Source organism: Pseudorca crassidens, chromosome 8, assembly GCF_039906515.1.
Source record: "Pseudorca crassidens isolate mPseCra1 chromosome 8, mPseCra1.hap1, whole genome shotgun sequence".
NCBI lineage: Eukaryota > Metazoa > Chordata > Mammalia > Artiodactyla > Delphinidae > Pseudorca > Pseudorca crassidens.
This window is the reverse complement of record NC_090303.1, coordinates 99506057-99532265: the sequence shown is the minus strand read 5'-3', so window position 1 is coordinate 99532265 and position 26209 is coordinate 99506057. Positions and strand designations below refer to the sequence as shown.

Genomic DNA, 26209 nt, shown 5'->3' with positions numbered 1-26209 from the left:
CCAAGTTGTTTCATGCATGACAATGTGCAACTCTGTTATAACCATAGCAACCTCCAATTTGGTCTCCCTGCAGCCTCTCACTCACTTCCTGTTACGTATTTTCCACTCTGCAGATGGTGTTACCTTTCTAAAATGTCGATCTGATCAGGTTATTCTCCTGATTAAAAAAAAGGTCCTTCCGTGACCCCCTTTGGCCCCCAAGACAACATTAAAACCTTAGCATGACTTGGGATGGAATCCAGTAATATGGCGACGTCTCTGCCTTCACCTCGGATTCTAAAGACGGCTGACAGCCATCCCCTGAGCTCTGCACTTTCTTCTGGCCTGTGGAGCGTGCAGGGTAGGGATGCAGGACGAGCCAGAACTGCTGGGAGTTACTGCTCCTGGCAGCAGCCCTGAGCCAGACCAGGTGCGGATGAGGGGCGAGGCCTGGCTTCCGTCTGTTCTGCGCTGTCTCCCGCAGTCCCCCACGGTTCTGAGCTCTGCTTGCCTGCAACGTGAGGGGCCCGATAATGGTCCATTCCTTTCCCTGTTCCATTTCTCCACTGCCCTACTAGTATTTCCTGGGGTCCTTTCTCAAATAAGCTGGTATTCACGTCCTCATCCCCTTGCCACTACTCCACCAAGGGGCTTCTCTCCTGGAACAGGGCTGGACCTCTGACCTCAAGAGCTCCTCCTGGGAGAACCCAAAACATGATAGGTGACTGTACAATTCATCAACACACTGGGCCACATTTTTAGAGTGAATGTGGGCATTGCTAACGATACACACTTGTCCTGGCATGAGGCAACTGGGCAAAGCAGGACATTTGGTCCCTCCTTATAAAGCCTGTTTTGATATGAACCCAGCTTACGGCTGCTGCATTTTGATCACCTGCTGCTTCTTACCCTAATTTCAACCCTTCTGAATGAAACTGGCTGTGGTTCCTGAAATTTCCCTCACAGCACATTGTGTTTTCAAAGCTGGTCATAATACCGCCCAGCCCACGTGCTCCTTTGCAGTGTGAGCTCGTCACTGAGCCATCAAGAGGCAGAGTCAGCTTCCCCTTTCCTGGAATCTGGGCTGCAGCCCAGATCTGGCCAGTAGCAGCTACTAAAGAGATTGTGTGTGAGCTCTGAGGCTGGGTCTTAGAGACCTCCAGCTTGCACCTTTGCTTCTTCAATGCTCCTTCAAAGAGACCAGCTACCATGAAAGGAGGGAGCCCAGGCAGCCATGAGGTAGAGCCCAGGGCGGGGGCAGGGTGGTGGGGTGGGAGCGGGTGTAGGCGGTTGGCTTGGAGGGGAGAACTGGGGTCCCCCCCACAGGCTGACAGCCCCAGTGAAACTCCTGGGACGCCACGTGACTGAGGCCACTGTGGACCATCCAGTCATTCTTAGGCCCCAGCTGAGACCACGTGAAACAGAAGAGCCATCCAGCCAGGCCACAGGATTGTGTGAAGTAATAAAGTATTGTTGAAGCCGCAGAGTGTTCAGTGGGTTGCTGAACAAAACAGAGAACTGAAAAATCCCTCCTCTCCCTGCCCTCTGCTCCTCCCCGTACCTTTGCCCGGATAACTGTAACTTAGCACTCCGATCTCAGTTTCTATGTCGCTTTCCCTGGTGTGCCTTCCCTCATTTCCCAGACGGGGTTAAGTGCCCTTCCTTCTTGCTCCCAAAGAACCCAGTATTTCCACCTTCCATTTATCCTGCCACCCGTCCTTCCCCTTCGAATTGCCTTTTCATCCTCTGCTGCTCTCTTCCAGTTAGAACCTAAGCCCCTTTAAGAAACTGTGCCTGTCCTGGACACCACTGGTGTTCCAATGACATTTCCAATGCCTGGCGTGTGACAAATGATGACTACATACTTGTTCAGTTATGACTTAATAAAAATAACTAATGTTTATTACACACATACTATGGGGCAGACCCCATGCTACCTGTTAAACATGTGTTATTTTGTTGAATCCTGTAAAGCAGGGACCTTTCCTATTCCTGTTTTATACACGAGGAAACAGAATGCACAAGATGTTAAGTAACTTGCCAAAGTCATACTGTTTGTAAGTGACAGAGTAAGAATGCAAACCCACGTGTGTGACCGCAAAGGCTGTTCTTAACTGCAATACTTATGTATCAGTCAGGATGGGCTAGGTTGTGACACAGTAACAAATAGCCCTATAGTCTTGGTAGCTTAAGAAAGCAAAGGGTTTTTTCTTTCTGATGCTATAGATTCGTCATAAGTTGGCAGGGTTCTCTGTACACTGTGGTCACCGAGGGATCCAGTTTGATGGAGTAACCACTGTCTTGAGGTTTGTCGATCACCCTATCAAAGGGACAGAAGGACCCCGGAGGGTCTTGCATCAGCAGTTAAATGTTCTAGCCCAGAAACTGCACATGTCTTTTCTACGCATCACTTTTTTGGCTGGAAATACTCAGTGAGCAGTGTAATGTCTACCAGAGTATATACCACCTCACCCATGAATGAACATAGTGGTATGTCATCTCCTGCTGTGTGAGGAGACTTTGCCAAAGTTCTGGAAAGTTTTGGAAAACCCTAGAATAAGAATTTCTTAACAACAGATCATAAGATTCACACTTTAGATTATAATGGAAATCACACAGTGGCTACCAAAAGGTCTACCTTCTATCACAGTTGCTTTGATAGTCATAGTTTGGAAAAAAGCTCTGGGACCAATATGACTTACAAACTATATTAAATTCAGATGAATCAGCATTCACCTCTAATTTTACCACCCCAGACGTTGCCACTGACAAATAGCTCTGGTCAGTAAGGCAATGATTACTCTGCATGAGTTAGTATTCAACTTCTTCCCAAGTACAGCTTCTCAAACTCATACAGAGGAATTAATACCTTTTTCCTATAGAAAAGTTATTAATTAATACCTTTACTTAATAGGTAATTAATTAAGGTATTTCCTACAGGTCTACTTTATTATGATTTTGTATTACTATGCTGCACGGCCAAAACACAAATAGTTATTTTGAAAAAAACAAAAAGAGAGCTCAGATTTTACTTTCTAAAAAGAAAAGTAAAATGAGGACTGCCATCCTGAAAACAGAGGCTATCTGTTTAATAACACAGAACGTACAGTGACATGACGAGCAGCAGATACTGACATGCTTCTAAATTCTTGTCTATAATACACCCATAATGGTGCATGACATCAAGAACCCTAAATATAATTCTCCTTTTAGTTCTCACACGGAACAGGAGAACCTTCTCAGCTTTAATATTGCATCTTCCACCTTTTAAAAAAAATTTATTTAAAACATATATCCTGATATAAAGTTATCAGTCATAATTCTAGTTATTATCCTAAAATGTTATAAGTCACAGAAATATCCAAGTTTCCTGCTAATTGCATTGTACTCCAATTTTTAACCATGCTATTTTAAGTTTTGTCCTCTATAGACAATCATTACTTTAGGCCGATGTTTTTACAAAATGAAGATTTTCAAGAAGACTCATGAAAAGAACTTTTTTAAAAAAACAAATGTAAGTTTCTGATAGCCTTTAGGTAATACCACTGAATTGGGTAACAAATGACAAAACTCTAATGGAAAACCAGATTACTTCATCCAGATCAACAGGAATTAATTACATGGGACTGAATGAACGGATGAGTATGGTTTATAACTTTATGACTTTTTGGAAAATATACTAGCTTTAATTTTCACTTAAAAAACCATAATCTTACGGTTTCAAGGGTTTTTAGGCTATATGTAATCTGGTCTCACTCGATCCAGAAAACTCCTCAAAGTACAGGACAAATTTCCATTTAGCTTTTGTTAAATACTCTTAATCTTGGAAAGTCCACTACCTCAAAATAGTGGCCACTCATTTTTGAATAGCTTAGCTATTAGGAAGTTCTTTCTAATAGGAACCGGAAATTTTCCTTTCACTGGGCTACTTTGGTCCCACTGAGTAAGCCTCTACAAAGCCTTACCCTTCCTTCATGGAGCAGTTGTCAAATACTGAAAACAGATTCTTTCACTTCTCTTAAATCATATCTTTTTATTGGTATAAATAGAATCAGGTCTTTTGATTTTTCCTTTAGGGGTCCTTTATCTATCTGGTCTTCTTAAAAGAGTAATATACATCTTATAATGAGGTGCCTAGATTGGCCATGACATCCCAGCTGAGGTCTGACTGTACTTCCTTGCTATGGACACAGTTCTCTTATTAAGGTAGTTCAGTACTGTATTTATTTAAAAAATCAGTCACCACATAATGTTGGCTCATATCAAACTGTCCACAAAACCAACACCCTGAGTCTTTTTCTGTGATACCAGGAGTCTTCCATCTTCTACTTACGTGCTTTTTCTTTCTTTTGGTCTAAGTGCAGGAATTAAGTTTATATCATTATATTCCACCTTATTATTTTTATCCTATCTTTCTAGCCTGTCAAGATGCTTTTGAAGTGCTTTTTATCATCCAGCTTATTAAACCATCCCTCTCAGCTTTGTGTCATTTGCAAACTTAATAAACATTCTATTTGTGTCTTTTTTTTTTGCGGTACGCGGGCCTCTCACTGTTGTGGCCTCTCCCGTTGCGGAACACAGGTTCCGGACGCGCAGGCTCAGCGGCCATGGCTTACGGGCCCAGCCGCTCTGCAGCATGTGGGATCTTCCCAGACCGGGGCACGAACCCATGTCCCCTGCATCGGCAGGCGGCCTCTCAACCACTGTGCCACCAGGGAAGCCCCTATTTGTGTCTTTATCCAAGGCATTGATAGAAATGTTGGAAAAACGTGAGTAATACAGAAGACCTGCTTCAGGCTTCCAATTGACTTAAAGATTCCCTTGAAAGATGATTAAATCTGTTGCTGAAAATCAGACATATAAAGTCTATGACATCACTCAGCTAGTAAATGATGGACATAACTAGGTCTGGTGATACCTCTACTTTGTGAAGCTTTGCTCACTGCTAGGGATCCTGACTTCCTTCTTGGCTTGGAGGATTCAGAAACATGGCAACTCATTCCAAAATTCTGATGTTGGTTGACAGTGATCACCATTTTATTTCTAGAATATATTTCCTCTGTTCCCTTTAGAAGTCACACTTGTCGTTGACTAGGTACCCTTCTTTCATTCTTTTTATGTGTCCTTTTTCAAGCAGTGCTCATCAAAGAGCTCCATGTGGAGTCCTATTATTTATTTAGATCCACCTCCTTTTCCTTCTTTTATGCGATCAGTTTCTGATTAGCAGCCGACTCAGCTAACCAACATCCTGGGGGCATGGATCGCTAGGGGTTGTCAAAACCTTACTGGTTTATACTAGATATCCTTTTGAAGTTCAATCCGTCTTTCCAGGTGGATATGTACAGAGCTGGTGAGTGCATATTGGTTGTTTCTCACTGAAGTGTATGTCAGTTTCAGAGGGAAATTTTAAAGGGTTTCTCATCAGTCCTGCTCCTACTAAATGACCAAGCTTTTAAGGAACATGGGCTGGAGGAGCTGGCCAGTAATCAGCCTCGCCAGACACCCACGTGTCTTTTGTGGTCCTCATGTGTGACTTCTTTGACTGTATTAACAGAATTTATCTTCAGAGTATCAGATCTCTTCCTTGCTTCTTCATCCTTCGAAAGACGCGGGTGTTATCAGGAAGCAGTGCCTAGCTCTTGGTGTCACACATCTGTTTCAAATGCCACCTCTACCAATGACTAGGAGGGACATTAAGCCCGTGGTTCTCAGTTGGTGGTGAATCTGCCCTTGGGGAGAACAGTTGGCAACATCTAGAGACAGCTGTGATTGTCACAACTTGGGTTGCTACTTGTAACCAGTTGGTAGAGGGCGGGGGTGGGGCACTGCTAAACACCCTACAATGCACAAGTCAACCACCACAACAAAGGATTATGTATCTGACCCCAAACTGCAGTATTGCTGCTGTTGGGAAACCTGCTTTAAGAAAATAACCCTTCTGAGCCTTGGGTCCGTTTCCTGTACAGTGAGGGTAACAGTGGTCCAGGGCAGTGTCGTGAGAATTATAGGCAGCACTGTACTTAGAACACACACCATAACGACTGGCACAGAGCCAGCATCAAAAACGGTAATTATTTTCTTAACTATTACCAGGCATTACATTGGTTACTCCCTAAGATGTTATTAGCTTAATACTGAAAAGGTAGTTCATTTACTCCACAAGTATTTTTTTGAGCACTTTCTATACGCTAGGCACTGACCTGGCTGACGCAAATAGATTAGTTAAAAGGAAAACAAGAAAACACACTCCAACTTCAGGAAGCTAACAGCCTGCAAGTAGGCACTGTGTTCCCATTTTGTAACTGAGAGAACCCAGGCCCTGCAAGGTTCAAGTAATGTACCCAAGGGTTCAACACTGATAAGGGACAGAGCCTGGATTCAAACACCACCAGCTGCTACAGACTGAGGTGTCTGTAATTTGTGTCTCCCCAAATTAATATGTTGAAATCTTAACCCCCAATGTGATGACATCAGGGGATGGATCTGGGATTAGATCATGAGGGTGGAGCCCTCTCGAATGAGATTAGTGCCCCTCTAAGAAGAAACAGGAGACAGCTTGCTTCTCTCCATGTCACGTGAGGATACAATGAGAAAACGGCTGTCTGCAAACTAGGAAGTGGGCCCTCACCAGACACCCGATCTGCTGGTACCTTGATCTCGAACTTCCCAGCTTTCAGAACTGTGAGAAATAAACGTCTGTTGCTTAAGCCACCTAGTCTGAGCTGACTAAGACACCAGCTTTGCCTGATTCCAAAGCCTACATGCTTTCTACTCCATTATTATCAGACGCCTGCTTTTAGGAAAACCAGATTGCAAAGTGTGTGAGAATGGCAGATCTCACTTCTGTGCTCATTTTTATTTATTGTCTTAGCAGCATCATCCACATACCCTCTCCTTCTGCAGGATATGCTTTTTGTTCCTTTTCCCTTCTACTCTTTATTAATTTAACAGATGTCTATGGAGCACTTGCTCCTTGTTAGGATACAGCGGAGCTAAGACACACTGCCTTCGTCTGCAGAGAGCTCCGGGGCTGGTGTGGATGACAGTCGGTCTCAGCAAGTCTCGTGTGGGACCTGCAGCATCACCTTAACTTACCCTCAGGTGCATGAGGCCATGAGGCCACCTCCATGTTGGGGCTGTGGATGTCCTTACAGGTATCTGTGCTTATTCACGTACCTCATCACATGCACAGTTAGCTTATTTGCACAGCAAAATTTTCCTTTGGTGAACAGAAAACTCTGGGTGTGACATTCACACATCTGAAGTTTGTGTTATGCTTTTAGCTTGACACAGATTTCTAGCACAGTAGATACTTAGTTATCATAGAGGATTTGCCTTTACAGTGTTATTTGTTCATGATCCTGAGGGTCCACGCCTCATTGCACACTGTAATTTTGCTGAAGTACCAATTTAATCACCTGACGTGAAATGCTGGTGAACAAGAGAGTGTTACTCATAGTGAGGGAGCCTGGCAATCACCCAACATTCCTGTCAAACTAAAGAAATAAAGTCCATTGTTTCAAGTATGTTCACGGTGGATGTTACTTTAGGAATATCATAGTGCAGTGTCTTTAGGAATATCAGTGTATAGTGTAGGGTTTGTTTTGATGGAATCATTACGACCCTGAAGGAACACTCAGAATTTCCAATTATTCTTCGGTGCACTGTGGAATGCACGTGGCGGCATCTGGGCACTCAGCAACATCTCGGGTCCATGCCCTGTGGATGCCGCAGCCTCTGTCCCACTAAAATGCTGGCGTATGTAAACAAATGATAATGGCATCACTTGACTCTCGGCTGCATTCCTTCTGGACCTCGGCCCTTAATGACAAGCTCTTTTGATCTGTTTAACCAGGGACTCTCATCAGAGAGACGCAGCTTCAAAACGCTACTCTACCACATACTAGCTGAGTAACTTTGGCATACTGACCACGCTCAGCTTTAGTTTCCTCCTCTGTAAAATGAGGGTAATAATCATAGGTCTTGCTTAATGGGATTGTTGTGACATTAAGTTGTCACATTTACACACATAAGACTTTTAGCATCTCCGCTTCCACCCCACCGACTGAGCTATTGCCCCTCCTTCCCGCCTTTGCGCGGAGGATGCCGCCCTTTCCCGTGGGGCCTTACCTACAACTGTTTGCCCCCTGTCTTGCCTGGTGTCTTCCTGGTTCTAAGTCCTGGAATACTTTTTGCTCTTGGCCATTCTCTGACATGGGATGTAGGGCTTATCCCTCAACTGGTCAACCTCTGCTACCCAAATCTCCTTCTTCTGCCTTCCTCTTTCATTCCTGAGTCAACCATCACAGAGGTTACAGCACAGTAGTCAGGAACAGAGACCCCGGTATCTGACTGCCCGGGTCCAAGTTTTGATTCCACCACTTAAATTGGTGGCCTTGGGTCTGTTATTTAACCTCTTGGTGCCTCCGTTTTTTCATCTGTAAAATGGAGATGATCACATTGACTATCTCATGGAATTGCTAGGAAGAGTAAATGAGTTCATGTATCTGAAGTGCTTAAAATGGAGCTTGGCCCGTACAAAGTCCTATATAAGTGTGTATTATTGTTACTTACTATTATAGGTTGGGTCCCCTGTTCCCTTCATTATCTGCCAGCTCCTCCCACCCCCATCTTTTAAAATGAGTGCTTTTAACGATTAATAACATGCTGATCACAAATTCACCTCCTCCTTGGCCAGCACATTACCCACCATCTGACTCTTTCCACTTTGGGTTCACAATATACGTCCTCTTAGAAAAAAAAATTCATTGGCTTTACATTAATCATTTTAAAATGCTTAGCCAATCACATCTCTATGTAATCTAGATAGCACGAATGTGTAGTAAGGAGAAGGGCCAGGGTGGCTCTTAAAGGAACAGATCCCAGATCAAGAAGCCAGGAGCAGACACTCGGCTTCATACGTGTTTCAGTCTGTCACACACCACAGAACATGGGTTTCATCACCATCACTGACTTAGAGGCCTCCACCACCAATCACAATGTATTTCAAAGGCGAATTAGTAGCTTTAGAAAATTAGGTGAGCAATTTACCCCAAATTCTTACCTATAACTTTTCCTAGAAAGAGCGACTTGGGAGAATTGAACAGAGTGTCAGACGAACTTGGCAGGTGGTAACTCACAGAAGGATAATGATCCAGCTGCAGGAAGAAAAAGAGAGACACGTTTAGAAGAACGTCACCATCCTGCACTGGACTCAGATCTCCCAGGGGGGATGACATCATTCTTTGAACCTCAGTTTCTGGATCTTATTTCATCACTGCTGACTCTGAAATACCAGCCTGAGAAAATGGGAAGTCCATCCCTTCCTTTGCTGGGGTTATTGGAAAACAAAGTGAGCTTTGGTAAGTGAAGACCCTTTACGAATTGTTCTCCAGCTCATGCACATCTTCTGTGGATAATTTACCTGCTAGATTAAGATCCTTGCTCATTTTAACAGAGTGAAACCTGCTTGATCCAATCCCTAGTACTGACCTCTGAGATAGAAAATGCTACATCTATAGCGATGGATTTTCTTTAAGATCATCTTACTGTACTGTTTTCTTCACCGTTTGGGTCTCTCAACTTGCACACAAATATTGATCTTCAGAATACATATATGTTCAAATATGAATATGAATATATTCATATATATGAATATGTAGTTCAAATGCTGAGATTCAGGTTCATAGTTTTCTTGCTTATCAAAACGAGGGTGATTTCTCCTTCCTGCCACAGGGCAGGGACATCAGAGCCTGGAGGGGACAAAGACACCTTTGCTCTAGCAGAGCTGTCTTTTCAGAGTGGAGCTGAGTTGGCAGCAGAGGGAGGAAAAAATGAAGCAGGTGGGACTAGCTTACAGGTAATGCCTGTTGTAGCAATGCACATTTCTGATTACACTTCCCACGTAAAAGTGCAAGTGGTGGTGTCCCAGAATCACAGGGCTTCTCTTGTCCTTTGTGTCCCTAAGTGGCTTTTCTTGCCTTAGCTGAATTTTTACAACCCAAACATTCTGGTTGTGTTTCCCCAACTGTGAGCTCCTAGAACTTTCTGTGCTTCTGTGTACCCACATGTGAAAAGCCTCTCTTGTAACCTTTCGTTTTTCTGAAATGAGTTTAATACCTGCTCAGGTGAGCATAAGGCAAGGTGTGGGTCAGAAGGAAACACTGCATCCCTATCTGGCAGGGCCTTCCCGTGGGAATTGCACCAGGAAGCTACTTGCTGAAGGCAGTAGCACAGACTTCAGAAACTAGATCCACTCCCGGGTCTTGGCTCCTGACGGCCAAGATGGGCAAAGCTGCAGGAAGGAGACCTGCTTCCGGGAAGGAGAGGGTGGCTGGAAGTGCGCGGGGAGGGAGCTAGACTCACTTGTCAAGAGGAGAATGAGTTACTTTGAGGAACGATGGCTAATTATTAATGACCGCCTACACCGGAATTTTGAGACTGTTTACTAGAAACCTCGAGGTTATTGTTACTCAAGGTTAACAGTCAAAGAGTCATCATGTCTCAGGAATTTTGGGAGTTTTGACCTGCAGAATGGGTACTGTAAGTTTTTTTGTGCGTGGGTGAGTATCTGGTAGCACTGCGATAAAAGTCCAAAACACATGATTAAAGCAATCAGCGGCGTGTTCGACTATAATTTTGAAAAGCTTTCTACAATTTCAAGTGCATCGTTAACAAAACACTTATTCTGGCCAGAGAGTCTTAAACATTTTACTACTTTATTGTATTTTCTCTGGAGCAAAGGCAACTATTTCTGCTGCTAAATATTAACTAGCTGCTTTGGCGCCATCTGGTGGCACACATGCATAACTGCTGCGGTCCCTCCATCCACTTCTACTGCCTGTTGTCAAAAGGCTTCCGGAAAGTGCCGATATATCAATAATTAGTAAGCTACCTTACTATGCTTCAGTGATGATCTCCCCCTAAATACTTCTCATTTAATCTATTTTGTTAAATAACTTAAAAATGGATACAAAGAATATATGTTCATTATAGAGAAAATAACAGATTTGCAGACAAAAATTTAATGTTAATTTTTTGTCTATTCTTTTGATTTTTTTCAAAAATTGGATGGAAGCCAACTACACATATTGTTTTGCATTTGCATTTCCTTTTCATTACTTAACAATGTAATAGGAGACGCTTTCTGTGTCAATACACATACAACTAAATCATCCCTTGCAATGAATGATGGGTATTCCATTTTATGGATATATGGTACCCAATTTTTAAAAAATATCAAATTTCTCTGCTTAGACTTTTAGATTTCTTGTATCTTTGGGCCTAGGACGTGCTGAGCACATAGCAGCTCCTCAATAAAAATGTGCTGACAACTCTTCCAGCAGCGGACACAGGTGAAATCAGTGCTCAGAGGTGGCCTGATTCACACAACAGAATCACCCTTCTTTTCCTGAACTGTTTCTAGGGACCCAGACGGGACAGAGTTGGCTTTTGGGCACATTTTGTATTATCTTTACTGAGCTCATGTAAAATAACATTCCTAGTTTGTCTCCATAGGGTTACTTTCAGCTCTTCTCTTTCCTTCATATATGCAGTTGGTGACTTGAACCAAAAGCTAAAATTTACATTTATTTATACTAAATTTATTTCTTTTGTTTTGAAGCATAATAACAGCCTACTCAAAAGTTTTTGAATCTTGATTCTGTCATCAGTGATTCTGCCTGGTTTTGATTTATCTATAAATATCACAAACATGCCAAGTCTTCATTCGTTAATGAAGTCATTAATGAAAAAACGTTGGACAGGAATCTAAGTGGGCAATGATCTATAATTCTAATACGAATTACTTGTTCAGTTAGGAAAATCTTTTGGAACAACTGACATAGAAAATATGACAAGTGCTGAAGATACAGAGGAAGGCTTTAACGTTCACAAAGATCAAACTCTCGCGTCTGCGGTAATTCTGTACTAAAAGAGGAAAGCAGGAGAGCTACGAGGAAAGAAGAGTCTGGCTGACTTTTTCCTTCTCTGTCACACTCCCCCCTGCCTTGTGCTGAGGAGGAGGGAGGCAGGTGGGGTTGCGGGAACAGGGGGAGGTGGAGTGGAGGGCACGGCAGGAAAGGCAAGAGCAGCTCGGGGGCCTTGAAGACGTGGCTCCGTGAAGGACCCCGGACTCTCTGGGGTGACGAGCCACGGGATGCGGGCGCCCTCTAGAGGCTGAAAAAGGCAAGGACCTAGATTCTCCCCTCACCGCCTGGGGTGCGGGGGGAACCAGCCCTGCCAGCACCTGAGCACCAGCTCAGTGATACTAATTTTGGATGTCTGGCCTCCCGAGCCATAAGATAATAAATTGGCGTTACCCTAAACTTGTGGTAAGTTGTTACAGCAGCAGTAGAAAACTAATAGAGGACATTAAAAAAAAAAGAGCCGTGCCACCAAAACCATGGCTGAACATCACCTTCTCCCAGCTCGGTTCTCAAATAATAGCTCCAGTCCTGTTTCACTCTTCCTGCCTCCCAGACGAAGGTTGCAAAGCTGCCCGATTCCGGAATTGCCCTCGCTTTTTAGAGCACCCAATCCTGCTTTCTGGAATCCTCCCAACACAAGCCCCATCCTCTTCCCATCTCTCGCCCAGTGATATCCCCATCATGGTTCCTGGTATGTGACTCTCTTTGTGCCAGTAATCCGTTCATTGCCTCCTGGCTCCAATTCACCCTTCAATATCTGCTCTATGATAAACACGAATTCCCTTAATCTCCTGTAAAATGAGCAGGATATTAAACTTTCTCAGCCCTGGAGGGAAGAAGGGGCTCCTGGAAATTTCCAGTGCTGGCTTGGGGGCGGGGAGGTAGTGGAGGTTCGGCCTAGGGTGTGAGGTCTGCCCAAGCCACAGGCCCAGAGCACGACGCCTCCGTGAGCCTACGGCCTGGTGACCCTCCGTCTCCCCTGGAAACGAGAGCCCCTGTGCAGCCCTGCATGGCCTGCATGCTCTGAAGCCCCCTGCCCCCAGATCCCCAGCCCCACCCACACACACGCTGGGTCCCTGCTTCCCCACCTGCACTCCAGACAGCGGCCTTGTGCTGGCCCAGAAACCCCAGACCAGTTCCAGCCCCGCCAAACCAGAACTTCTCTGCTCTCTGTGGCGGGCCACGGCTTTTCCCACGACGTCTGGAGCCCCCATGCTGGTCCTTCTGTGGGTCTCCTCCCTCAGCCCTGATGCTTCTAGCAAACTCTACAGGGCTTTCCTTACATCTTGGAGGTTTCCTTTATTGCAGTTAATTTTTGTATCAGGAGCCGAGTGAGTTCTAAGCAGTTTCTATCGAATCCTGTTCTTAATGGTTGTTTCATTCTTTTAATGGTTATACTCTCCCCCCTTCCTTCCTGTCTCAGAAGCAATGCCTTCCCAAGGCTCTTCCTCTGCTTCTGTACATTTTAGACTCTTTCCATTTGATTTCCTAGAAGCCAGTGCTCAAATGAGAATTTCTTCAGTCAGGGTGTCAAAAAATCAAAGAAGTTGTGTAGCAAGTCCAGGCTGCAGTGCAAGCTTCCTGTCACTTAGACCTTAAGCACAGAGTATCCCATGGTATCCTGCATGTCTCTGATTATCACTTTTAAAAGTGTAAAGATGGGAGGGACCTTCAAGATGGCAGAGGAGTAAGACGTGGAGATCACCTTCCTCCCCACAGATACATCAGAAATACATCTACATGTGGAACAACTCCTACAGAACACCTACTGAATGCTGGCAGAAGACCTTAGACTTCCCAAAAGGCAAGAAATTCCCCACGTACCTGGGCAGGGCAAAAGAAAAAAGAAAAAATAGAGACAAAAGAGTATGGATGGGACCTGCACTTCTGGGAGGGAGCTGTGAAGGAGGAAAAGCTTCCACACACCAGGAAGCCCCTTCACGGGCGGAGACTGCGGGTGATGGAGGGGGAAACCTTCAGAGCCACAGAGGAGAGCGCAGCAACAAGGGTGCGGAGGGCAAAGCGGGGAGATTCCCGCACAGAGGATCAGTGCCGACCAGCACTCACCAGCCCGAGAGGCTTGTCTGCTCCCCCGCCGGGACAGGCAGGGGCTAGGAGCTGAGGTTCTGGCTTCAGTCGGATCCCAGGGAGAGGACTGGGGTTGGCTGCGTCAACACAGCTTGAAGGGGGCTAGTGCTCCACGGCTAGCCGGGAGGGAGTCCAGGAAAAGGTCTGGAGCTGCCGAAGAGGCAAGAGACTTTTTCTTGCCTCTTTGTTTCCTGGTGCGCGAGGAGAGGGGATTAAGAGCGCCGCTTAAAGGAGCTCCAGAGACGGGCGCGAGCCGCGGCTAACAGCGCGGACCCCAGAGACGGGCATGAGACGCTAAGGCTGCTGCTGCCGCCACCAAGAAGCCTGTGTGCGAGCACAGGTCACTCTCCACACCTCCCTCCCGGAAGCCTGTGCAGCCCGCCACTGCCAGGGTCCCGGGATCCAGGGACAACTTCCCCAGGAGAACGCACGGCGCACCTCAGGCTGGTGCAATGTCATGCCGGCCTCTGCCGCCGCAGGCTCGCCCTGCATCCATACCCCTCCCTCCCCTCGGCCTGAGTGAGCCAGAGCCCCCTAATCAACTGCTCCTTTAACCCCGTCCTGTCTGAGTGAAGAACAGACGCCCTCCGGTGACCTACATGCAGAGGCGGGTCCAAATCCAAAGCTGAACCCCGGGATCTGTGCGAACAAAGAAGAGAAAGGGAAATCTCTCCCAGCAGCCTCAGGAGCAGCGGATTAAATCTCCACGATCAACTTGATGTACCTGCATCTGTGGAACACCTGAATAGACAACGAATCAACCCAAAATCGAGGAGGTGGACTTTGGGAGCAACTGTAGACTTGGGGTTTGCTTTCTGCATCTAATTTGTTTCTGGTTTTATATTTATCTTAGTTTAGTATTTAGAGCTTTTTATCATTGGTAGATTTGATTATTGATGTGGTTGCTCTCTTCCTTTTTTTTATACATATATGAATATTTTTCCCTTTTCCTCTTTTTCTGAGTGTGTATGTGTAAGCTTCTTTGTGTGATTTTGTCTGTATAGCTTTGTTTTTACCATTTGTACTAGGGTTCTGTCTTTTTTTTAGTATAGTTTTAAGTGCTTGTTATCATTGGTGGATTTGTTTTTTGGTTTGGTTGCTCTCTTCTTTCTTTCTTTTTAAATTACTTTTTATTTTAAGTAATTTAAAAAATTTTTCTATTTTTATAACTTTAATTTCTTCCTTCCTTCTTTCCTTTCTTTCTATCTTTCTTTCTTTCCTTCTTTTCCTCCCTTTTCTTCTGAGCCGTGTGGCTGACAGGGTCTTGGTGCTCCGCCTGGGTGTCAGGGCTGAGCCTCTGAGGTGGGAGAGCCAAGTACAGGACATTGGTTCACCAGACACCTTCCAGCTCCATGTAATAACAAATGGCGAAAGCTCTCCCAGAGATCTCCATCTCAATGCTAAGACTCAGCTCCACTCAATGACCAGCAAGCTCCAGTGCTGAACACCCCATGCCAAACAACTAGCAAGACAGGAACACAACCCCACCCATTAGCAGAGAGGCTGCCTAAAATCATAGTAAGGTCACAGACACCCCAAAACACCACAAGACGCAGTCCTGCCCACCAGAAAGACAAGATCCAGCCTCATCCACCAGAACACAGGCACCAGTCCCCTCCACCAGGAAGCCTACACAACCCACTGAACCAACCGTACCCACTGGGGGCAGAAACCAAAAACAATGGGAACTATGAACCTGCAGCCTGCAAAAAGGAGACCCCAAACACAGTAAGTTAAGCAAAATGAGAAGACAGAGAAACACACAGCAGATGAAGGAGCAAGGTAAAAACCCACCAGACCAAACAAATGAAGACGAAATAGGCAGATTACCTGAAAAAGATTTCAGAGTAATGATAGTAAAGATGATCCAAAATCTTGGAAATAGAATGGAGAAAATACAGGAAACGTTTAACAAGGACCTAGAAGAACTAAAGAGAAAATAAACAATGATGAACAACACAATAAATGAAATTAAAAATTCTCTAGAAGGAATCAATAGAAGAATAAGAGAGGCAGAAGAACGGATAAGTGACCTGGAAGATAAAATAGTGGAAATAACTACCACAGAGCAGAATAAAGAAAAAAGAATGAAAAGCATTGAGGACAGTCCCAGAGACTTCTGGGACAACATTAAATGCACCAACATTCGAATTATAGGGGTCCCAGAAGAAGATGAGAAAAAGAAAGGGACTGGGAAAATATTTGAAGAGATTATAGTTGAAAACTTCCCTAATATGGGCAAGGAAATAGTCAATCAAGTCCAGGAGGTGCAGAGAGTCCCATACAGGATAAATCCAAGGAGAAACACACCAAGACACATATTAATCAAACCATCAAAAATTAACTACAAAGAAAAGATATTAAAAGCAGCGAAGGAAACGCAACAAATAACATACAAGGGAATCCCCATAAGGTTAACAGCTGATCTTGTAGCAGAAACTCTACAAGCCAGAAGGGAGTGTGAGGACATATTTAAAGTGATGAGAGGGAAAAACCTACAACCAAAATTACTCTGCCCAGCAAGGATCTCATTCCGATTCGACAGAGAAATTAAAACCTTAACAGACAAGCAAAAGCTAAGAGAATTCAGCACCACCAAACCAGCTTTACAGCAAATGCTAAAGGAACTTCTCTAGGCAGGAAACACAAGAGAAGAAAAAGACCTACAATAACAAACAGAAAACAATTAAGAAAATGGTAATAGGAACATACATATCAATAACTACCTTAAATGTAAATGGATTAAATGCTCCAACCAAAAGACATAGATTGGCTGATGGATACAAAAACAAGACCCATATATATATGTATGCTGTCTACAAGAGACCCACTTCAGACCTAGGGACACATACAGACTGAAAGTGAGGGGATGGAAAAAGATATTCCATGCAAATGGAAGTCAAAAGAACGCTGGAGTAGCAATTCTCATATCAGACAAAATAGACTTTAAAATAAAGACTATTACAAGAGACAAAGAAGGACACTACATAACAATCAAGGGATCAATCCAAGAAGAAGTATAACAATTGTAAATATTTATGAACCCATATAGGAGCACCTCAATACATAAGGCAAATGCTAACAGCCATAAAAGGGGAAATCAACATAACACAAGAATAGTAGGGGACTTTAACACCCCACTTTCACCAATGGACAGATCATCCAAAATGAAAATAAATAATGAAACACAAGCTTTAAATGACACATTAAACAAGATGGACTTAATTGATATTTATAGGACGTTCCATCCAAAAACAACAGAATACACTTTCTTCTCAAGTGCTCATGAAACATTCTCCAGGATGGATCATATCTTGGGTCACAAATCAAGCCTTGGTTAATTTGAGAAAATTGAAATCGTATCACGTATCTTTTCCAACCACAACGCTACAAGACTAGATATCGATTACAGGAAAAAAACTGTAAAGAATACAAACAAAAGGAAGCTAAACAATACACTACTAAATAACCAAGAGATCACTGAAGAAATCAAAGAGGATATCAAAATATACGTAGAAACAAATGACAATGAAAACACGATGACCCAAAACCTATGGGATGCAGCAAAAGCAGTTCTAAGAGGGAAGTTTATAGCAATACAATCCTACCTCAAGAAACAAGAAACATCTCAAATAAACAACCTAAACTTACACCTAAAGCAATTAGAGAAAGAAGAAAAAAAAACCCCAAAGTTAGCAGAAGGAAAGAAATCATGAAGATCAGATCAGAAATAAATGAAAAAGAAATGAAGGAAACAATAACAAAGATCAATAAAACTAAAGCTGGTTATTTGAGAAAATAAACAAAATTGATAAACCATTAACCAGACTCATCAAGAAAAAAACAGAGAAGATGCATACCAATAGAATTAGAAATGGAAAAGGAGAAGCAACAACTGACACTGCAGAAATACAAAGGATTATGAGAGATTACTACAAGCAACTCTATGCCAATAAAATGTACAACCTGGAAGAAATGGAAAAATTCTTAGAAAAGGACAACCTTCTGAGACTGAACCAGGAAGAAATAGAAAATATAAACAGACCAATTATAAGCACTGAAATTGAAACTGTGATTAAAAATCTTCCAACAGGGGCTTCCCTGGTGGCGCAGTGGTTGAGAGTCCGCCTGCTGATGCAGGGGACACAGGTTCGTGCACCGGTCTGGGAGGATCCCAAATGCCGTGGACCGGCAGGGCCCGTGAGCCATGGCCACTGAGCCTGTGGGTCTGGAGCCTGTGCTCCACAACGGGAGATGCCACAATGGTGAGAGGCCCACGTACCACAAAAAAAAAAAAAAAAAAAAAAAAAAAAAATCTTCCAACAAACAAAAGCCCAGGACCAGATGGCTTCACAGGTGAATTCTATCAAACATTTAGAGAAGAGCTAACACCTATCCTTCTCAAACTCTTCCAAAATATAGCAGAGGGAGGGACACTCCCAAACTCATTCTACGAGGCCACCATTACCCTGATACCAAAACCAGACAGGGATGTCACAAAAAAAGATAACTACAGGCCAATATCACTGATGAACATAGATGCAAAAATCCTCAACAAAATACTAGCAAACAGAATCCAACAGCACATTAAAATGATCATACACCATGATCAAGTGGGGTTTATCTCAGGAATGCAAGGATTCTTCAATATATGCAAATCAATCAATGTGGTACACCATATTAACAAATTGAAGGATAAGAATCATATGATCATCTCAATAGATGCAGAAAAAGCTTTTGACAAAATTCAACACCCATTTATGATAAAAACCCTCCAGAGAGCAGGCATAGAGGGAACTTACACCAACATAATAAAGGCAATATATGACAAACCCACAGCCAACATCATTCTCAGTGGTGAAAAACTGAAACCATTTCCACCAAGATCTGGAATAAGACAAGGTTGCCCACTCTCACCCCTATTAATCAACATAGTTTTCGAAGTTTTAGCCACAGCAATCAGAGAACAAAAAGCAATAAAAGGAATCCAAATTGGAAAAGAAGTAAAACTGTCACTGTTTGCAGATGACATGATACTATACATAGAGAATCCTAAAGATGCTGCCAGAATACTAGAGCTAATCAATGAATTTGGTAAAGTAGCAGGATACAAAATTAATGCACAGAAATCTCTTGCATTCCTATACACTAAGGATGAAAAATCTGAAAGAGAAATTAAGAAAACACTCCCATTTACCATTGCAACAAAAAGAATAAAATACCTAGAAATAAACCTACCTAAGGAGACAAAAGACCTGTAGGCAGAAAACTATAAGACACTGATGAAAGAAATTAAAGATGACACAAACAGATGGAGAAATATACCATGTTCTTGGATTGGAAGAATCAACATTGTGAAAATGACTATACTACCCAAAGCAATCTACAGATTCAGTGCAATCCATATCAAACTACCAATGGCATTTTTCACAGAACTAGAAGAAAAAATGTCACAATTTGCATGGAAACACAAAAGACCCCGAATAGCCAAAGCAATTTTGAGAAAGAAAAATGGAGCTGGAGGATTCAGGCTCCCAGACTTCAGACTATACTACAAAGCTATAGTAATCAAGACAGTATGGTACTGGCACAAAAACAGAAATATAGCTCAATGGAACAGGACAGAAAGCCCAGAGATAAACTCAGGCACATATGGTTACATTATTTTTGATAAAGGAGGCAAGAATATACAATGGGGAAAAGACAGCCTCTTGAATAAGTGGTGCTGGGAAAACTGGACAGCTACATGTAAAAGAATGAAATTAGAACACTCCCTAACACCATCCACTAAAATAAACTCAAAATAGATTAAAGACCTAAATATAAGGCCAGACACTATAAAACTCTTAGAGGAAAACATAGGCAGAACACTCTATGACATAAATCACAGCAAGATCCTTTTTGACCCACCTCCTAGAGAAATGGAAATAAAACGAAAAATAAACAAATGGGACCTAATGAAACTTAAAAGCTTTTGTACAGCAAAGGAAACCATAAATGAGATGAAAAGACAACCCTTAGAATGGGAGAAAATATTTGCAAATAAAGCAACTGACAAAGGATTAATCTCAAAAATTTACAAGCAGCTCAATATCAAAAAAAACAAACAACCCAGTCCAAAAATGGGCAGAAGACCTAAATAGACATTTCTCCAAAGAAGATATACAGATTGCCAACAAACATATGAAAGGATGCTCAACATCACTAATCATTAGAGAAATGCAAATCAAAACTACAATGAGGTATCACCTCACACTAGTCAGAATGGCCATCATCAAAAAATCTACAAACAGTAAATGCTGGAGAGGGTGTGGAGAAAAGGGAACCCTCTTGCACTATTGATACAGCCACTATGGAGAACAGTATAGAGGTTCCTTAAAAAACTAAAAATAGAACTACCATATGACCCAGCATTCCCACTACTGGGCATATAGCCTGAGAAAACCATAATTCAAAAAGAGTCATGTACCTCAATGTTCATTGCACCTCTATTTACAGTAGCCAGGACATAGAAGCAACCTAAGTGTCCATCGACAGATGAATGGATAAAGAAGATGTGGCACATATATACAATGGAATATTATACAGCCATGAAAAGAAATGCAATTGAGTTATTTGTAGTGCATTGGATGGACCTAGAGTCTGTCATACAGAATGAAGTAAGTCAGAAAGATAAAAACAAATACCGTATGCTAACACATATATATGGAATCTAAAAAGAAAGGAAAGGTTCTGAAGAACCTAGGGGCAGGACAGGAATAAAAACGCAGACGTAGAGAATGGACTTGAGGATACGGGAAGGGGGAATGGTAAGCTGGGATGAAGTGAGAGAGTGGCACGGACATATATACACTACCGAATGTAAAATAGATAGCTAGTGGGAAGCAGCCGCATAGCACAGGGAGGTCAGCTTGGTGCTTTGTGTCCACCTAGAGGGGTGGGATAGGAAGGGTGGGAGGGAGGGAGACGCAAGAGGGAAGAGATATGGGGATATATGTATATATATAACTGATTCACTTTGTTATAAAGCAGAAACTAACCCACCACTGTAAAGCAGTTTTACTCCAATAAAGATGTTAAAAAAAAATTCTTATATCAAAACCCTATGTTTAACCTACTATGTGATTTCTGTCTCCTGTTTGGACAAAGGCATCTACACCAGGAAAAGGAGGACACACGTATTGAGCCACTACTGTGTGCAAGGCTTTGTGCCAGGCTTTTCACATCTTAACTCATTTAATAGATATTGCATAGTGTCCTTTGCTTTGATATTACAAAAAGCATCCAAACTCAGAAAAGGAGTATGTGGCAGAACTGACATTCCCACCCAGCTACACCCAGCCACAAAGACAGTGTTAGGCTGAAAGGGACAGTCTCCTGACCCAGCCCCACTGGTTCAACCAGGGGAGAGATCAGCTGTGTTTTAAGTATTTACATTTAAAGGAGAAAATGCATTAAATTAGAATAGGCAAGTACAGCTCAACCTGCAAAGCCTCAGGACACGTCACATTATACTGTTTCACTTTATTACCAGGTGGCTGCCACTCTTCTAACGAACCCTGGTGCATTTGTCATGGTCAAGTGCAATAATTTCAAGGTAATTTCTTTGGGGTCCACATGAGCTATTTTGCTGTACATTTAGCTGGTGGTCATTTCACTGGCAGTTAAGCGGCAATAAGAGATTGTGTAATAGAGCCTCATTAAAATTAAAGACTGTGATACCATGTGCCCCAGGACACCTTAAAGGGACACTCATTTGTTCGATATTTACCATCGTTCTGACTCAGGCTGGGTCTTGCATCTCACATGCTGAGTTCAGAGCTTTAATGTCATTTAGGTATTATTTTGTGATTTCAGTTCTTTTCCATTTTAAGCCACAGTTTGTCTTAGCAGAGTTTGTAGGGATTTCCTCAGCCTGTTTAGGTTTTGGGGATGAATTGGAGGAGGCGGGGAAGGAGGAGGGAAGAAACACTGAGGCAGCATGGTCACTTCTCACCAACCGAGGGCCCAGCCCCACGTCTGGAGACGAAGGGTCATGATACACTGCCCCGAGGGCACATTTCCGGGGCTCCGGACAAGGGCCCGGTATTTCTGGCCTCTTTTCCTAATCCCTAATTCTGGGTAATAGTTGGAACCAGCTTAGCAATACTGAATTCAGAACAAACCATCTTGATGGATGTTTTACTCCAAGTTTAAACACGGGTAGAGGCCAGTGCAAACAGAAAAGAGGGATGAGAAACAACTATCAGCTAGTCTCACTGTTACCTGTCTCAATCCATCCCTTCTATCTGGAAACTCCGCTGGACTTTACAGGAGAGAGAGTTTAAAGAGCAGAGGCTGTATCTTTCTCTCCCACCTTATTCTCCATCCCATTTGCAGGTCTGCAGATGGGGGTCCCGCAAGCCCCAGACCATTCACAACTGAGAATGGGAAAGAGCAGGACTGACCCCAGCATCAAGGGCAGATCCATGTAAATGTTTCCCACCTCTTCCTGACTCCAAGTCGCTTTGTTCTCCTTCATGGGGAGGACACAGGAGAAACACAGACGCGAGCGGGAGACTGCAAAGTAGAGTTCATGTGGGTCTGCCACCCGTTACAGGGTCCCCTGCCTCGACAGTGACTCTGCGAGGACAGGGGCCCGCCCCACCCACCTCTTGCTCTCCCAGACACAGGGCCCGAGGCGCACACACTTGCGAAACCTTGAGCTGTGGGCTGGGCAGGCAGAGGAAAGACACCGGGCATCGGAGCCCAGGGGATGGTACCTCACCTCTGCACTTCTGGCTCTTTCTTTTCCGCGAGATTATCTAGTAAATCTCCTGGTCCATTTATTACCCACATGAAATGGGTCTGTATCATCTTAGATGCTCACTTAACATTTATTGAATGCGCTATGTTGGTGTTGGGTGTGTGTGTGTGTGTGTGTGTGTGTGTGTGTGTGTGTGTATTTAGGATATGGAAAACCAAGGTTTTACTTCCGCTGGAACTTCTGCTCTTAGAGGAGAAGAGCTCTAGGGACGATCCAACTGACTGAAGCCCGTAGAGAATTTTATGGCCGTCGGGTTTGGGTGAGCCAGCCTGACTCCATCCTGGAAGGACACTGAGTGATGGCTAGTCTGGGATCTGAATCTCTATGCTCTGGGAGACCCTGCTTCTCTGGGAGCTGTGAGTTCATCATAACCCATTCCTGGGACCACATGGCTGGGAAGCACAAGTGCATCACTGTGGAGGCCAGCACACCAGCCTCTTCCCGCCTGTACTGCCAGGACACAGGATTACCCCTCCAATTCCAAGGGCAACCGAGGATGCTAATGGCAGGGGGCCAGCTGGGAGGTCACGGTGACATCTACCTTATTTTGCTTTTGGCCTAAACTGCTCAGGAGCCCTGCTGTTTTATAGAGACAGAAAGAGATGAAAGAGGCCAAGGAACACTCTCCCCTGTAACAGAAGCATGAAATAAACTAGAAATTGTCAAACTTTCATTCTCAGGATAGCGATGCACACCTGTAAAGAGGTGCCTGAACAGGCTACCTGGTGCCCCTGGTGAAGGAACACTTCAGTCACCTGCAGGTGGACCAGCCAGGGAGCCTTTGCTGCTTCAGGATGGATGAAATGCCCCTGAGGCGATCAGAGGGGAAGATGCCGTCTTCCTAGATGAGGAAAGGGCATTGCTCTCCCCTCCCCCCTGCCCCTCTGCTCTGACCCTACTCAACACCTTTCAGCCCTTGGACCACTATGTTCTCTGGAACATGTTCCAGGGCTCCCTTTTTGCTGTGTCCTTTGCCTGGCAAGCTCTTCTGCTCTTCCGTCACCAAACACAGTGATTGAATTAGTTCTTGTTCTGGGAATGTTATCTAACCCACTCACTTTATTACTGGCCCCAAGCTTCCTTGCAGTCCCCTGGTGAGCTGGACTCAGCCACGTGGGGGACTTCCATTTAATGAACAAATTTTCAGCAAGGCTAGAGGTGGCGTAGCCTAGCACCAAAGCAGATGCATTCACCTTCTCAGCCCCCTTCTCAGCCTGCACCTGGGTCTGGGGTCCTTCTACTCTAAGACCAAGGAGAGGAGACTTCGCTTCCACATCTAGGAAAGATCCAGCTGAATCCACGGACGCCCAGCCTTTCTAGGACGGAGAACGCCTTGCAAACGGGAACTGGAGGCTCTCTTCAAATCTAAATCACCTGTCCAAGGAAAGCAGAAAGGAGGAGAAGTGGCGATCGTTTCTTCTGTTCACCCTCAGAAGACCTGCTTTGATAGGACCTCGTTTCTCTTCCTTGGAGGGTGGGAAGGACTGTGAGTCTTGCTGTCCTTGCCAGGGTCACTAGGGAACTCGGCTGGACTTCCAGCGTAGGACGGCAGGGTGGTCCGGGGGAGCGAGGACGGGCCTGGAGACTGGTCCTGGCTCTGTCACTGAACAGATGGGTGAGGACACTTCACGAAGATTCCCTGGACCTGTTTCCTCATTTGTAAAACAAGGAGATTGAACCAGGAAATACTTAAGGTTTCTCTGATTGAAAATGTTTTGCTACCATGGGCCTAAGGAGTAGTATTTTCCCAGGTGCCTGGAGCTTTGAGCAGAATCTTCTGCTAAGACTCAGCTCCAGGGCATCACCTTGTAAAGTGTTCCATCAGTACATTGTTCCCCTGCAGCCAATCCTAGTGATGGACAGAGGGCGGGAAGGAGAGTCACTGCCCCGTAGACCAGGCAGAGTTTTCTCACTTTCAGTTCTGAGACACAGGCCATGGACCGAGAGCTGCCTCTGCCATGTGCATTCGCACATCTCAGCGAATGTGCCCCCAACATTCACCCCGAGAAGATGTTTACAAAACAGACAGATTCATCCGGAATATTCAAGCAGGTAGGGGCCTTAGAGAGAGCTAGCTTATCACCTTTTGCCCACAAAGGTAGAGGAGAGAGCAGGGTGCCAGGAGAGTACGTGGCCTGCCCCAGGTCACAGACTGCAAGTGGCAGGGTCGGCCTTGAACCAATATTAAACTCACAAGGAATGCTCTTTTCCAGAAATGGTTAAGGTCTGAGAAATAAAGGATTTAAGGGACACATCTTTCTTTCCTGTACATGCACATAATTTCTCTGAGATGTCAGGAGTTTTCATTTATGACTTGATAAGCAATTTTAAAATGAGAGTTATTGTAAGTACTTATTACTATTCTCATCATGCCATGTTTATTATGGAAACGTAATCAGTCAACATATTTTGCCTCATAAGGTCTAGCGCAATTGAAATCCAGTGGTATTGATGCAATTAAAGGAAGTAGTGAGCCTATTAGGTGATTTATGTTTTATATAAAAAATTTCTCAAAAGAAAAAAAATTAGCTTTCGAAAGTTAGTCTACTTTGCCTAGTCTAATACTCCACCTACTGGAAAAACACTGAATACTATTTAAAACATAAAGTATTTTTAAAAGAACTGATTTTTTAAAATCAATAAATCCCTATAATATTTATAAATATCAAAGGATGAGAGGAGAAATTCTCGTTTCATAGCTGATATAGCATTTTTTAAATAAAGTTAAGTTCGAAGACGTTTATAGCAGGGAGGGCCCAAATGCTGTATAATTTTTTCAAAGAAAAAGTCTCAAGGCAAAACACATTTTGACAGACTATAAAACGACTTTCCGGGAATAAGGAAAAACAAATCAATGGATGGAAAAAGGGAGGAGGAAGACAAAGAAGAGAAACAAAATAAAATTAGGGAAGGTCAATTCTGAAAACAGGTATTAACAAGCATAACGTTGCTAAAATTATACAATGGGATGGCTAAATCTTCTATTAATTAAATGAAAAGAATAAAGAACTATGAGGGAGAACAGTCATGAGAAACAATGTCAACATGACAAATGTGATTGGGGCCCTTTCTGTTTCAGTCTTTATTGGCTTCTGTCATCTTGGTTTGTCCAGCACGTGTTTTCAGGGGTTGGTTGTTTAAATTTGGTTCCTGGCAAATTCCTGGGTGAGTTTTTTGGGGGAAGTTTTAACAAAGCCATCAGTAAACACGATGTGTTAGAACCATCTGCCTACGGACAGGGAAACCATTGTAGGCTGCTGTGTGGGATGGTACTGCTGTCCGGCCATTTGTCTGCTGAGGCTGGGATGGCCAGTGTGGAGGTGGGTGTGGCCGCTCTGATTGTCAAGTTCTCCGCGGGGGCCCCGGCTGTGACTGGTCCAGATATGAAGACTTTCTTTGAAGATGAGCC

General features: G+C 43.7%; 1 protein-coding gene across 3 annotated transcripts in view; it reads right to left on the bottom strand.

The window, feature by feature from the left end:
• The window catches only part of CNTNAP2 (contactin associated protein 2), a 2029937-nt gene that overhangs the window by 119713 nt on the left and 1884015 nt on the right, over positions 1–26209 (bottom strand). For all 3 annotated transcript variants that reach the window (XM_067747291.1, XM_067747290.1, XM_067747289.1), the window contains one exon: positions 9044–9137. In XM_067747291.1, the coding sequence (XP_067603392.1) occupies positions 9044–9137 (94 nt within the window). The remainder of the gene's footprint in view (positions 1–9043; positions 9138–26209) is intronic.